Source organism: Trichoderma breve, chromosome 4, assembly GCF_028502605.1.
Source record: "Trichoderma breve strain T069 chromosome 4, whole genome shotgun sequence".
NCBI classification, from domain to species: domain Eukaryota; kingdom Fungi; phylum Ascomycota; class Sordariomycetes; order Hypocreales; family Hypocreaceae; genus Trichoderma; species Trichoderma breve.
Genome location: NC_079235.1, coordinates 3,064,841 through 3,077,889, shown reverse-complemented (window position 1 = coordinate 3,077,889; position 13,049 = coordinate 3,064,841). Strand labels below are relative to the sequence as shown.

The following is a 13,049-nucleotide window of genomic DNA, read 5'->3' as shown; positions in this document are numbered from 1 at the left end:
ATGAGTGCTCTCGAAGAAGACGGCTCAAGCATCTCCGCTCAGATAGCCATCGAGGACAAGCTCGCAGGCGGAAGGAAGCCAAGAGGGGGCGGCCGAGGAGGCAGAGGAGGCGGTGGCCAGAGCAGAGAAGTTCAGGTGTCAAAAACGCTGTCGAAGTTGTTGAGGCATCAGGCTGGAAATGCCGGCATCAAACTTGATGCGGAGGGTTTTGCAGCTCTCGATGAGGTGGTGAGTTATTATTATTATTATTATTATTATTATTTTTAATCTTGACAGAGGTGAAATGGTTTCTAATTACAGCTTCCACAGCTGAATTATGGTCCCATCCGGTCTCTCAACGTCACCCTTGCCGAAGTCAAGCAAGTCGTTGCCTCAAACGAAAAGCAGCGCTTCACTATGAAACTAAACTCATCACTCTCCGCCGAACTTGTTCCCTCAGACGACAGCGCAACCCCTTCTCAATACCTCATCCGCGCCAACCAAGGCCACTCCATCAAGATTGAATCCGCCGCCCTTCTCGAGCCCATCACCCTCGACGCCGGTAATGTGCCGTCGAGGGTTCTTCACGGAACTTACTTTGCATTCTGGCCTGCCATTGAAGAGTCTGGAGGTCTAAAGGTCATGGGAAGAAATCATATCCACTGCTCAACGGGTACGCCAGAGGAGGGCGTATTGAGCGGCATGAGGAAAGATGCAGAATTAGTGATTGAGATTGATGTGGAGAAGAGTCTGCAGGATGGCATCCAGTGGTGGAAGAGCGACAATGGAGTATTGCTGACCGAGGGCGGAGAAGGCGGCGTTTTAAGCACGAGCTACTTCAAGAAGGTTACGGGGCGGAATATCGATGTCGGTGTGCTTTGGGAGGATGGGGAGAGATTATCAGGCCTTCCCGAGGGGATCAAGGGAAAAGTTCCGCCGGGCAAGGGGCCTAGAGGGGGCAACAAGAGAGGAGGTGGAGGGCGAGGGAGAGGGCGGCAGTGAGTAAAACATAAATAAGCATGCTATCGGCTTAGAAAAACAATTTCAAAGAAAAAAAAAAAATCATCAATGGTATCCTAATAATGAGTGCTCAATGCTATACAAAACGAGTCATGTCAATCCAACGCCAGCTTCCAGCCAACCTTCATAGCAAACAGCCGATGGCAACGCCAACAACTCGACTACGATGTCGAATTTTCCACAGGCGTGGCAGTGAAGGACCTAAGGATCCCGTCCCTGCGCTTCAGCTCCGCCGTGAAATATTCGTTCAGTTGCTCCGCGATAAGCAGCCTGGCCACCTTACTTGACATCGCTCCCGTGACATGGCCTATATCATCAGGCATACGACCGCCATTTACAAAGACAGGTTTTCCTTTAAAACTTCCTGGCTTGTTCGGGTCCTCTACAATTTCGTACTTGGGAACTCCAAAGCTGAGGCGCTTTGCGCCCTCCGCAACCTGCTCCAGCAAGGAAGGCAAGTCGCCAGTATAAAATTCCCCATCTGCAGTAGCTGATGCACCTTGAGGCTTAACTGTAGCTGTAGGCTTGTCCTGGGCCGTTATCTCGGCACTTGGTGGTGGTGGTGCTAGAGGCGCACCGCCGGCGTCTCCCGGAGGCATGGCCAGTGAGCTGTCACTCGCCTTTGGGCTTTTCGACACAGGAGGAGTGGCCGATTTGAGGGAAACGCCACCAGAGACTCGATTAGAAGTCGGTGCTGGGGTCGGTGCTGGGGTCGGTGCTGGGGTCGGTGCTGGGGTCGGTGCTACTATAGCTGCTAGCGGTGGCCTCATAGCCAGAAGATATGCCAATGCGTGCATGGCAGCATATTGCTTAGATGCCTGCGAACAAGTGTGATTGTCAGCTTTCGGTATTACTCTCGCCCTGAATCTTGGCCTTCACAGCCAGATGAAGGACATGTATCTAAACAAAGGCAACATTGACAAACCTTCTTTGTTGCGAACAACGGTGGCTGTTGGCCTTGAGAAACGCCATGGCCCTCGCAAGGGAAAATCATGTGGCTAGCAGAGGGTAGGGAGCATGTTGTCCTCCATCGCCAATGGAAATTGCCATTGATGGGGACTTCTAACCCGACGTCTTCATATGTTGGGAGATGCGAAGTAAAATCCTTCTTATGATGAAACTGAATGTGTTCTGCGTCAAGATGTAATCAGTCACCGACTCTCATTCTACCGCTTGTCTGCTGGGGGAGATGCTCACGAGTGAGAAGGCTCACGTGGTCTTGGGCACTGACATCCGGCTCAGGTCCCTCCACGAAACTCACAAGATGAGAGAGAGCCTGCAGTTGCGGCTTCGTTAGAGGATTGCCTTGCTGCTCTGCCTTCTCTTGGGCCTCGATCCAGAGCTTGATCCGGGCCCATGGGACGGGACAGCTTTGCGCGGCCATGATGATGTTGTCTCTGCTTTCCTTGGCAGTGGACTCAATGAGAGAGGACAAGGCAGAATAGAAACGGGCTGAAGATGAAGCCGAAGGGCGTTGCTGGGCCGCCGCAATCAGCCTAGAGTTGTTGTTGTTGCGTGTACGAGTGTGGATTTGGCTATGATTAACAACGTGTTGTTGAGTGCGATTGCGAGTGCGATTGCGCCTTGAACTTAGAGCTCTGCGACCCAGTGTAGCCGGTGAAGGAAAGGACACGCCGGACAAAGGAGGGCGAGGCTGTCGGCGCATAATAAATAGGCACTCGAGAACGAGAGAGAGATGACGATAGAAGGTCCAATGCAAATGGGCGTTGGGTTGGGTGCAAAAAATAGAGGGTGGACGAAGCCTTGCGGGCCTCCCGAGTTTACAAGTTATCGAAGCTCTGAGCTCAGCACCAAGATGATTGGCCTGGGGAAGTCAGAGCTGGTGAGGGGCATGCAGCCTGGGCCCCCCTGTGCAAATCAGTGGCGCAATTAAACTCGATTCCTACAAGTTACAAAAAGCAAGGCAGAAGCTGGAGATGCTCCGGAAAGAGAGAAAAACGCTAAATGCTTGATGCTTGCATCTACCAAAATACATATGAGTACGATATCGCGGCATGCCTCTAGTACTCGTACGAGGCAGCTAACCAAGGCAGATCGCCGACTACCTCTAGCCTCATGACTAGCTCAAGCGAGCCCCGTGGGAATCAACAGCATCAAATCTACGACTATGTATGTACACACTTTGTACACTGCAGCACCCCGTGTGTGCGTAAAGATACCTGCAGCCGGATGCTTTCTTGCTTCAGAGCCCCTCGAAAAAGCCCCCGTCTCCATTCTCATCGTCCTCATCATTGGTAGCCTCCTGGGCCTCCCGCATTAGCCTCCTCCTTTCTCTACGGTTAAGCGCCTGTGATATGTCCTTGTTGTCATGCTTGGATGATGTGTCTGGTCCTTTGCCCGGTCGCTGCTGCTGCTGCCCGCGAGTATGTTGTGAGGCGCCATTGTGTCGTCGTTCGGGCGCACTTGACGGGGCCGTTGGCCGCGGCCTGATTGGTGGCTGTGTATCGTCAATCTTGCCGGTATCGTCTGGTGATCTTCGGTCCCGAAGCTGCTCCAATGCGGGAGGCCCTTCAGCCAAGGCTTTTTCAATGACTGCCCACATTGGCGGTCTCTCTGCTTCTAGAGCTGCCTTTGCAGCTGCAAGCTTGCTCTCCTCCGTCTCCTCTTCGTCGGATGTCTTCTTGGCGGTGGAGCTGTATAGGCCGACGTACGTCTCGAGATGGGGGAAGTAGAGGGTATATGCTTCATCCACTTCGGCGATATGAAGGTCGTGCCGTATTTTTTCTGCCTTGTCCGCGTCGCTTTCCTGTTCCAGCTGTCGCTTCAGCTGCTTCACTAGCCTCGAGGCCTTCTTCCGCTCTAAACGAGTTGTCAGTAAATCCAGCAAACCGTAAGCCAAAGGAGTAGCCGCAAAATTGGCCTGCAGGGCTCCACGCACCAAAGAATCGAACCATGTGATATTTGGATATCATTGTGCTGCGCTTCTTCTTGTATGCCTTGTCCTCCATGATTTGCTTCTGTGATGCCAGTTCTCGCTCGAGGTCAATTCGCACATTGGCCGGCATGTCCTGGTTCCGTCGCAGGCTTCTCTCAATCGCCCTGATGCGCTTTTTGGCTCCTGAATCTTCCTGCGCCTGTCGCTTGCGGCCAATATACGACTTGTGCCTCTTTTCAGAGGCCGCGCCGTGCGACTCTACCTCATCGTGCTGCCGTTTGGTGCCCATTGAGGGTGGTTTCTGCGTTGAGGGATCGTAGTTTTGGTATTGAGGGTGATGCCGGTCTTCCGTAAGAGATAAATGAGAAACAGGAGATAAGATTGACGCAATAGACGCCCCTTTGTCTCGATTTTCGATGTTTCGTGTTGCCAAACAACTTTTTCTAATCTGGGCGCATGAATTGAAAGAAGGAAGCAAAAGGAAACTCCATAATACTTTTTCTTATCTTATCTGGTGGAAAGCCGAATTCAGACTAGCGCATCAGCCCTAACTGTCCAATCAGGGGCTGCCTACTGCTAGTCTAGCTGCTTGTCCCGCCCAAAGCTCAAGAGCTGGCTTCCAGACGATTCAATGAGAAAGCTGCTGAGCTGATGAACCAAGATACAGCTCTTCCTTTTCATTCCCATTTCTCACCTAGGTCATTTATAATTTATACTCTTACAAAAACACCATTCTAGAGACTCGGCCACCTCGGGATGCAATTCAGGCCAAGCTTGAACCCTTCGATCGTCCAGCATCAGGCCATGGCTAGAAGCGGAACGTCATCAGTGTTATGCGTTTGAGTCGACCCGCCGCCAAAGGAATCTATCGACGACCTGTCGCAGTTCAAAACTGATACCAGTGAGAATTGTGATTCGAAATTAGTTCTGAAGGAAACCTCGTGTATTTGGGTCCTACACTCAGCACTTTGCGACGACAGCGGTGGTCGATGAATCGACCTTGCCGACGCAGCATCAAAGATGGATCGCCCCGAGCCAGGACTTGTCAAATGGTCTCCCAATGCCTCAATCGACAGCTTTGTCCATATTAACCTACAGCATCGTGTTGTTCAGCTCTATGAGCCCACTGGCCACGCACGCGCTGGGAGATTTGACTATACCAAGGTCAGCAGGCACGATGACTTTCCTCCTCTCACGACATATGACTGGTCTCCCGAGAATCCAAATCTGCTAGCTGTTGGTACCGGCGCGGGAATCGTGAATCTTTTGAGGATTGACGATAGCTCTAATGCATATGTCGAGCTGGGGCTTAAAATGGCGCGAACTTGCCAAGCCGTTTCCTTTAACACGACTGGCCTTTTGGCCGTAGGCTTGGACCGTGTTCGAATGGACCAAAGTCTACAAGTGTGGGATGTCAATCGTCTGTCGGCCGTGACATCTTTAGGGAAAGGATTCCCTGACTGGGGCGGTCTTTCGGAACCCAAGAGAGTTGAGCCCAGTGTATCAGTTTCAAGCATCAAATTCTTTGAGGATAGTCCCCAAGTGTTGGCGGCCGGCATCAAGGGCCAGGGAGTCAGGATACACGACCTTCGTGGTAAGTAAAGCAGCAATCTTGAGAAAGTATTTGTGATTCGGCGGGAAAGGTGCTTACTAGTGACTCAAGATCCCACTGGCGTCCTTACTTTTCATACCAAATGCAATAATAACCTAGCAATCGACTTTGCCGATCAAAACTACTTCGCATCCTCCGCTCTTGACCATCCCGGAGTCATGATATGGGATCGAAGAGCAACCTCTCGCCCCGTAGCCTCTCATACCTACGCTCAAGCCGTTGAGGAAGATGAGCTGCCATGGGGCGGCGCCTTGCGCCTTGACACAGTTGTTGATACCGATTCCGAGTCCTCCATGGCTGAGGATAAGCACGCCCTCATTCGTTCCCTTCGTTATTGCCGTGATCATCGCGGCCTTCTCGCCGTCTTGTCCCGTACTGGTCAGCTCAAGGTCCTGGAAACTAACAAAGAACTCCCGTCGTCAGACGCCGTCCCCCACGAGGGCCCTGAGCTACTCAAGGTACAGCGATCTCATGAAATGGATGTCTCATACCGTGACAACTCTAGAAAGAATGACAGAATCGTGTCGTTTGATTGGGTGACGCTGGGCTCACCAGCATTACGACCTAGACTTTTGGTCTTGCGAGCAAATGGAGGATTTGATATCTTGGAACAATCTTCTCGCACAGCCGATCATATTTTCAAGCTTGTGCCTTGGCAAGCCCCCCATCGTGGCCTTGAAGGTAGTTGGCAGACTCCGATGTGTGAATTTCACTACGAATATACTAACTTGTGATCAGAGAATACACCGTACCAAGATTTAATGCGTTTTGAGGCTACACAGGCCCCAAAGATGTTTGCTCCCATCATCATTGAGAAAAATCTATCCGACGTTTCAATATTTGGACCGGACAAGGTGAATGTTGAGGCAAGCATCGAGAAGGCTCTAGACCCAAAAACGCCAATATCAATTACTGTCGAGGCTGTGGATGAGATATCTGCGCCTTTGCCCGAGTCTTTTGAAAAGGCCGAGACGATTGCAGAAAAGCTTCGCAGTTTACGCAACTATGTACGCGATGAGAGCTCTATTCCCGGTTCACCTGACGAGGGCCGGCCGCATGCCAGCGATGTGAGGCGGCTAGGTAATGGTAAACCTGGCTCCGCATCTATTAGCTCTAATGGGATTGGCTCTTGCAGAGAAATCCATGAAGCACTCCTCGGCACTCTTTCATCCTCGTCCGGGCTTCCCAGAGAAGCACAAGCTGTGGTGGACCATGTTAAGCTCTTTCGTGCTAAGGAAAGATATCTGTTCGATGCTGTCACCAATAGGAATGTGACATCAGATGACCCTTGGAAGAGATTCGTCTGGGATTGGATTGGTGGTGAGTTTGACAAGATGTGCACTTCATTTTCAATCTCAGCTGACCAAGTATATTCCAGATGCGGAGCGGGCGGCAGATGATGGCGGCTTAATGCTCTCTCACGTGGATCTCAGTTACTTGGGAGTGCATGCAATATGGACAAACAATCTTGGTGAGCAGCTTCATCTGAATATGGTTTGATTCTTCGCCAATCTAACAGGTTTTTGTCCCTACAAATAGGCCGAAATCCAACATCTCGCCTGTCTGCGGGTGCCCACGTTCCCGATGCCTATACGTGGGAGCGTACCATTGGGGCATATTGTAAGAAGCGCCAATTGCCCAAGTTTGACGGCGTCGCGACGAGAAAGCCTCACCATCGCCAACTATGCCTTGAAATATGTGGCTGGGGCGATGACCAGAATCATGACCCTAGCGGCCTGGATCGGGAAGCCGACCCGGAATATCCAGCCGGCATTCATACAACGGCAGCCTCCCGAGCTCTCTTCAGGGGCGACACACAACTAGCCGTGGAGATCTTGAAAGAGGCTAGCCCGTCACATCCTGAGCTGCTCTTTGTCTCATTGGCTCTGCAGCTCATAGGCCGGGAAGGTAAGCTTCCTAAGGAGAAATTGGACATTGACGAGGCAGTTGCGTCAAAGACGGATCCGTATCTTCGGGCGATATCATCCCTGATAGCTACTGGCGACTGGACCATCATAGCCAACCAGTCTTCGTTGCCCCTTGCAGACAGAGCTTACGTTGCGTTTCGCAACTTCACTGATGACCAGCTTACTACGTGGCTGAACGAGCAAGTCTCCCGCGCGGTGAGTGAGGGAGACATTGAAGCCATCTGTCTGACTGGCATCACCGACACCATGGTGGACATCTTTGCTCGCTATGTAGAAAAGTTCAACGACTTCCAGACCGCCACGCTCGTCATGTCCATTTGCGCTCCTCGATACATTGACGACATCCGCTGCCGAGCATGGCGCAATGCATATCGCGCCTATCTTCAGCGCCATCGCTTCTTCTTCCAGCGGACAAAGTTCGAGGTTGAGTCCACCAAACGCTCCAAGCGTGATGGTGTGCCTGCACTCAAGCCGTCATCGCGCCAGATCGCCCTCCGCTGCGTCTACTGCGATGCCAGCACGTCTCTCGCCAATCATCACAACGCAGCACCCGTGGTGCCTTCGTCCACCATGGAGACGCGCAACCCCATGCTCGCAACCAGCATCAACTCTGGCGTCAGCTGTCCCAACTGTGGGAGACATCTCCCTCGCTGCATTCTCTGTTACGAGGTTGTCGGTGTGCCACGGTCGGATAGGCCCGAGGAGAGGGAGGAGACGCGCATGGCGAGCAGGTTTCCGACGTTTTGCCTCCGTTGCGAGCATGTGCTGCACTTGGATCACGCTAGGGAATGGTTTGCGAGACATGCTGAGTGTCCAGTGCCAGAATGTCGCTGTCGCTGTAGTTTCAGGGCCAATCCGGAGCTGAACTATCATTAGGGGTGATGACTACCAGTTGGTGCTTCTATAACACGACCGGAAGGACTCGTATGTCGCAATTAGCATTGACAAGTACCATACCAACTCGACCGATACCATCATGGGCTCTCCAAAAATTCCACCAGTTTCCGCTCTGGAAAAGGGGCCATGCAGATAGTAAAGGGCAGGCGTTTATTGTAATTGGATGTGTATGTATAATATATAATATTCAGATTTGCTTTATTTAGTTTATTGCTATGATTCGCGCTCTTGAATGCCAAATAACATGAAACCGGCCATTCGTTTTTAAATCAAGAAAAAATAGTGAAAAAAGAAGGAAAATAGGAAGGACAAAGTAAAGAGACAGCACCAAATCTTGTCCGCCTGCCCAAACAGATCGCATGATGAACAAGAAATAAAACTCCTCACCCGTTGAACCATGCACCCCCAATAACCACCCAACCTTTGTCCCAGTCAAAAAGACGTGAGTCTTCCCCCCAGCCTTCCCTAGATATTGTCGCTTATGATCAAGTGCGTATTATTTGTCGTAGTCACCATTCCATGAGGGACATCTCGCATGTATGTATCGTCTCCGTTATTCTCACTTAGCCAACGATGCTGCTCCCCTCCCCCAACCTCTCCAGTAAAAATATGTATCACTTCATGGGTATCATCGCCAAAGATGTATAGTGGCTCTTCGTGACCTTCCAGGGTCTATGTTCGCGTGCCCCCCTCGCCAATCCACCAAAAATATATATATCCGCTCTCCGTCTCCCCGTTTCTATTTGGCTTTATGTGCCTTACACCACGGGTGATCCAGCACCTGTTCTATGGAATACCGCTGAGCAACGTCTCGGTTCAACATACAGCGGATCAGATCGATGCTGTCCTCGCTGATGATAAAGGGGATACGAAGGTCTCGGTCCATAATCTCGTCAATACTGTAGAAAGGGTTCTCCTTGTAGACGATGGTGTATAAGAGGATGCCGAGAGCCCAAACGTCCTGCTCTTTGCCGCCATAAGGCTTCCCGGCTAGGACTTCTGGTGCGGCATAATCTAGAGATGGTTGCGTCAGCAATTAATTCAGGGAGGAAACATCGCCATGGGAAATGGCAAAGAGGAAGGGAAGAAAAATAACTTACCAATTGTGCCCACAAACACATCAAAGGGGCCGCTCTTGATGTATGCCGCGCTGCCGAAATCGATAAGTTTGATATTTCCCTCGCCATCTAGAATCACGTTTTCGTCTTTGATGTCACGGTGAACGACCTGGGCTTTCGTGTGCAGGAAGTGGACGGCGTGCGCAACCTGAACAAAAATGCTCCGGCATTCAGATTCTTCCATATTTGCGCGAAGCTCAATGTAGTCGAACAGATCCATGCCGGGGAGGCCGTGGGGAGCCATCTCAATGTAGTAGTTCACGTCGTCCTCGAAGAAGCCTTCCATTTCTACAATGTTGGGGTGTCGGAACTCGGGCTTTCGTAGATAGTTCAAGACGTGGATTTCCAGGGGAACAGTTCCGAGTTTCCTGTCCCGAGTCCAGGTATCGACGAGAATACGACGCTTAGTCACATATTTCAACACTACTTTCCTGCCTGTCTTCTTGTGCCTAGCAAGCTTCACTTGACCGTAAGCTCCTTGGCCCATGTCCTCAAGGATGGTATAATCATCAATGGTAGTCTTGCGCTCGGGCTCATCTTCCCCAGTCTTCTCTGGCTTCGGGGTTTCCTTTGGCGGCTCTGGTTTGGCTTGTCCAGTAAGTTTTGCGGCAGCATCAAGTGCAGCGTCCTTGATCTGCTTGGGGATAGCGGTGGCTATCGCCATGATGGGTTGCTTGACAGGCTCGATCTTGGGTTCATCAGAGTCCGAAGGTATCTCCATGGGGGTATGTGCAGGAGTTTGGCCCGGCGAGGGTTGATGAGGCGGCGTTATAATCGCTGAGTGTTCGGGAGATTCCATATTTAAGTGTAAAGACGATGTGTGTAGGTGTCGTGAATAGGTAATCCACAGAGCAAACACCAGCTCTGATTGAGAAACAGAACCTCGCGTGTCGTGTCCTTCAGTCGTGTCCGAATCACTTTCTTCGATGATGTCGACGTGCTTTTCACTCTCCACAACGCGCATCTGCACATCAATTTTCAATTCGGAACCGTCCCGGTGTCTTGCCGGTATGCCCTCGGGCTGTAGGAAGGCGGCGGCAGCGTTAGGACGTTGTTCTTTCAAGGCAAAAAAGGCGGCGGCTCTGCGGAATCTGTGCTCTGGGACTACCATGCCATCTAGCAGCTGAAGGCCGTCTTCTTCGGTGAGTGTAGCAAGGATCTTGTCAAAGTCGGGGATGAGAGAATATATAGGCATGCCATCAGGCTTTTCGTATCCAAACAAAGCACCAGAGAAGACAGAGTTTGAGCTACGAATCTTCAATGTTTCCGGTTCCACGACAACGATGCCAGCCATGTGAGGGAAAGTTGAGACACGCAACTCTAATTTTCCACGAACTTGCTCAATGGCGCATGGAACATTCGACTTGTGGGAATTGGGACACGTAAAGTACCGCCTTCGGCTTGTCTGTGCAAAGTCGATCTCGCCCTCGTTGGGATCAATGCCCTGGCGCGGTATCCGTGGAATGAGTTTGGCCACGTCAAACCCTGCTTTTGTTGTTTTGAAGCCCCAGATTGGCTCGGTTGCTCCCGTAACAGACTGTACGATACCTTCTTCATCCAACACTATCTGCGCCACATCCTCATGAATTTCCTCGAGAACCCAGATCAAGCCCACGCGCTTCTCCTTGACCCAGAGACTTGCTGATCCGGTGGCGCCATTACGCTTCTGAATCGGAACTACATCGCCACACAGCAAGACACCGCGTGAGAGGTTGTTGCGATGGTGGCCGCTGGTACGTGTACTCGGTGGGTTTGGATCTCCGCTGTGAACAGTCTGGGCTCGTCTTGGGGATGCCACTTGAGACGGCGGCGTTCTCGAGTTGGGCTTGTTGAGGAGCTGAGCAGTGATTCCCGATCTACCACCCAGCAACGCAGACGCGGCCGAAGCAGCAGGGGTAGTGTGGTCACTATCCTCATCCAAGTCTTGGTCACTCAGCTGCAAAAGCCTCCGCTCCAACCAAGACCTTCTCTCTTCTTGTACAACCTCCAGAATGCCCATTTTCCGAACTTCGGCTTTTGTAACACCAAAAACAAGACAGGCTAGATCGTTGGCCGCTAAAATAGTCCAAGGTGGCTTCGCCTCTGTTGTGAAGATTGCTTGGGCAGCCGGCACCCATCTATTCGTATGTCCGTGTACCGCAGGGCCAGTAGCAGCAGAGAAACTCTTCAGCTGTGCGGTAGGCTGTGTTGTTGATCCTGGAGAGGCCAGCGGTTCTTCATACAGAGGCTCACCAGTAAGAAAAGGCTGTGACATTGTGTCCATCAGTTTATCTTGCAGGGCCATACTCAGAGTGTCAGTCATGGTCCGCTTCAAGTTGGTAGGCCTTGAGGCGAGCGGTAGCGCCTTTGAAGCGTCTCCGACACCGCCAGCAGGAGCTCTACTTGAGTCTTTCAGTTTTAAGCCGTCATCAGCAGTCGCATCAGCATGGTTGGTGGATATCGGCTCTTTATCGCGAACAGGCACTTCCTTTGAAGCTGTATATGTGACATCGGTTGGCACCAAATCCACGACAGACGCTCTCGGGCTAAACTGCTTCTCAAACACATTCTCAGCAGGTAGGCCAGCCGGGCCGGTCAATGGCGGAACAACGACGGCTGCAGGGTCGGGATTTGGCAAGTTTCCTGCGCCTATCACTTGCGCGCGTGCAAGAAATTCCAGCATATGCTGCGCGTCGACATCGCCGGTAACCCTGGCCTGGGCGCTGGCAAGGCCGGCTTGGGTCGAAGTCATGGACAGGCCCATGCGGTCCTTCATGAATTCGAGGGAACGTTTCAGGACATTTTGGCGATTGTGCAGAAAATCCTCCGATTGATGTGCGAAGGAGAAGGAGTGTAGAGATTCAGAAGGAAACCGCGACAGGTCTTCGGAGAAGCTGGGAGATGTGGGCGCTCCAGCGAAAGGCGTCGTAGTGTAGCTGCTCAGCATTGCAGTCATGGAGGTAGAGCGGGTGAGCGCAACAACGGAAGGGCTGCGTGAAGATGCATTCGAGCTAGGCAGGGTCGGTGCCCGGGAGGGAGGATGCTGCTGTCGTATACGGCGCAGGCCAGAGAGCCCCAAGCCGTGCTCGTGGTCGGTAATAGGAGATGGTCTGATCGGAGCGCGCGGTCAGCAAACAAAAGCGAGCTACCATGGCACAAGTCTGGAGCGGAACACGCCGCCGCCAAGGGACGAACCTGGTGATTGGGTCGTGGTCCAAGATGCCGGACGACGAGGCTTCAAAGGACATTCGGTATCGACTGCGGTCGGATGGGTCAGCTGATAGATGCAGGTTTCCCGTGCTGCGGTTCTTGGGCAACGACAGAGGCTGCATGGCTCGGTCGTGTCCTCTGTCATCGTCCCTCGTGTTGCTCTCGGTGCCTGAAAATGGAACGGGCATCAGTCACGGCGTCTTGTCTACGGATTGGCTTCAATGTCCAAACATACGGTTGTCTTGGGGGCCGCCATGTGTCTGAAGCATACTTGTAGACCTCAGTTCACGCGCCTGTCTAGTGGAGTGATGTTCGACGCAATTTGAAGCAGGGTCCAGGTGGCGGGGAAGCGTCAATCGAGCCTGGTTTTGCGAACAGTCGAATTCAGCTCAACCAGGCTTCAACCGGCG

The 13,049-nt window shown here is 52.0% G+C and overlaps 5 protein-coding genes across 5 annotated transcripts; 2 read left to right on the top strand and 3 right to left on the bottom strand.

Annotated features, from left to right (window-relative positions):
* T069G_07177 (RNA 2'-phosphotransferase, tpt1 / kptA family domain-containing protein) lies at window positions 1-981 on the top strand (the record flags this gene model as incomplete). The annotated part of the gene is made up of 2 exons (XM_056174387.1): window positions 1-228; window positions 301-981. The coding sequence occupies 2 exons, from the start codon at window positions 1-3 to the stop codon at window positions 979-981; spliced, it is 909 nt and encodes a 302-aa protein (XP_056027966.1).
* Window positions 982-1,160: 179 nt separating this feature from the next.
* Window positions 1,161-2,383, bottom strand: T069G_07176 (uncharacterized protein; the record flags this gene model as incomplete). The annotated part of the gene is made up of 3 exons (XM_056174386.1): window positions 1,161-1,817; window positions 1,925-2,130; window positions 2,197-2,383. The coding sequence occupies 3 exons, from the start codon at window positions 2,381-2,383 to the stop codon at window positions 1,161-1,163; spliced, it is 1,050 nt and encodes a 349-aa protein (XP_056027965.1).
* An 819-nt stretch (window positions 2,384-3,202) lies between these two features.
* On the bottom strand, window positions 3,203-4,184 carry T069G_07175 (rRNA-processing protein efg1 domain-containing protein; the record flags this gene model as incomplete). Its single annotated transcript, XM_056174385.1, has 2 exons — window positions 3,203-3,819; window positions 3,899-4,184. The coding sequence occupies 2 exons, from the start codon at window positions 4,182-4,184 to the stop codon at window positions 3,203-3,205; spliced, it is 903 nt and encodes a 300-aa protein (XP_056027964.1).
* Window positions 4,185-4,915: 731 nt separating this feature from the next.
* Window positions 4,916-8,311, top strand: T069G_07174 (zinc-ribbon like family domain-containing protein; the record flags this gene model as incomplete). Its single annotated transcript, XM_056174384.1, has 6 exons — window positions 4,916-5,489; window positions 5,559-6,188; window positions 6,246-6,587; window positions 6,645-6,827; window positions 6,886-6,978; window positions 7,047-8,311. The coding sequence occupies 6 exons, from the start codon at window positions 4,916-4,918 to the stop codon at window positions 8,309-8,311; spliced, it is 3,087 nt and encodes a 1,028-aa protein (XP_056027963.1).
* Window positions 8,312-9,071: 760 nt separating this feature from the next.
* On the bottom strand, window positions 9,072-12,908 carry T069G_07173 (protein kinase domain-containing protein; the record flags this gene model as incomplete). Its single annotated transcript, XM_056174383.1, has 4 exons — window positions 9,072-9,346; window positions 9,433-12,539; window positions 12,625-12,808; window positions 12,875-12,908. 4 exons carry the CDS (start codon window positions 12,906-12,908, stop codon window positions 9,072-9,074), a joined length of 3,600 nt encoding a protein of 1,199 aa, XP_056027962.1.
* Window positions 12,909-13,049: the final 141 nt, after the last annotated feature.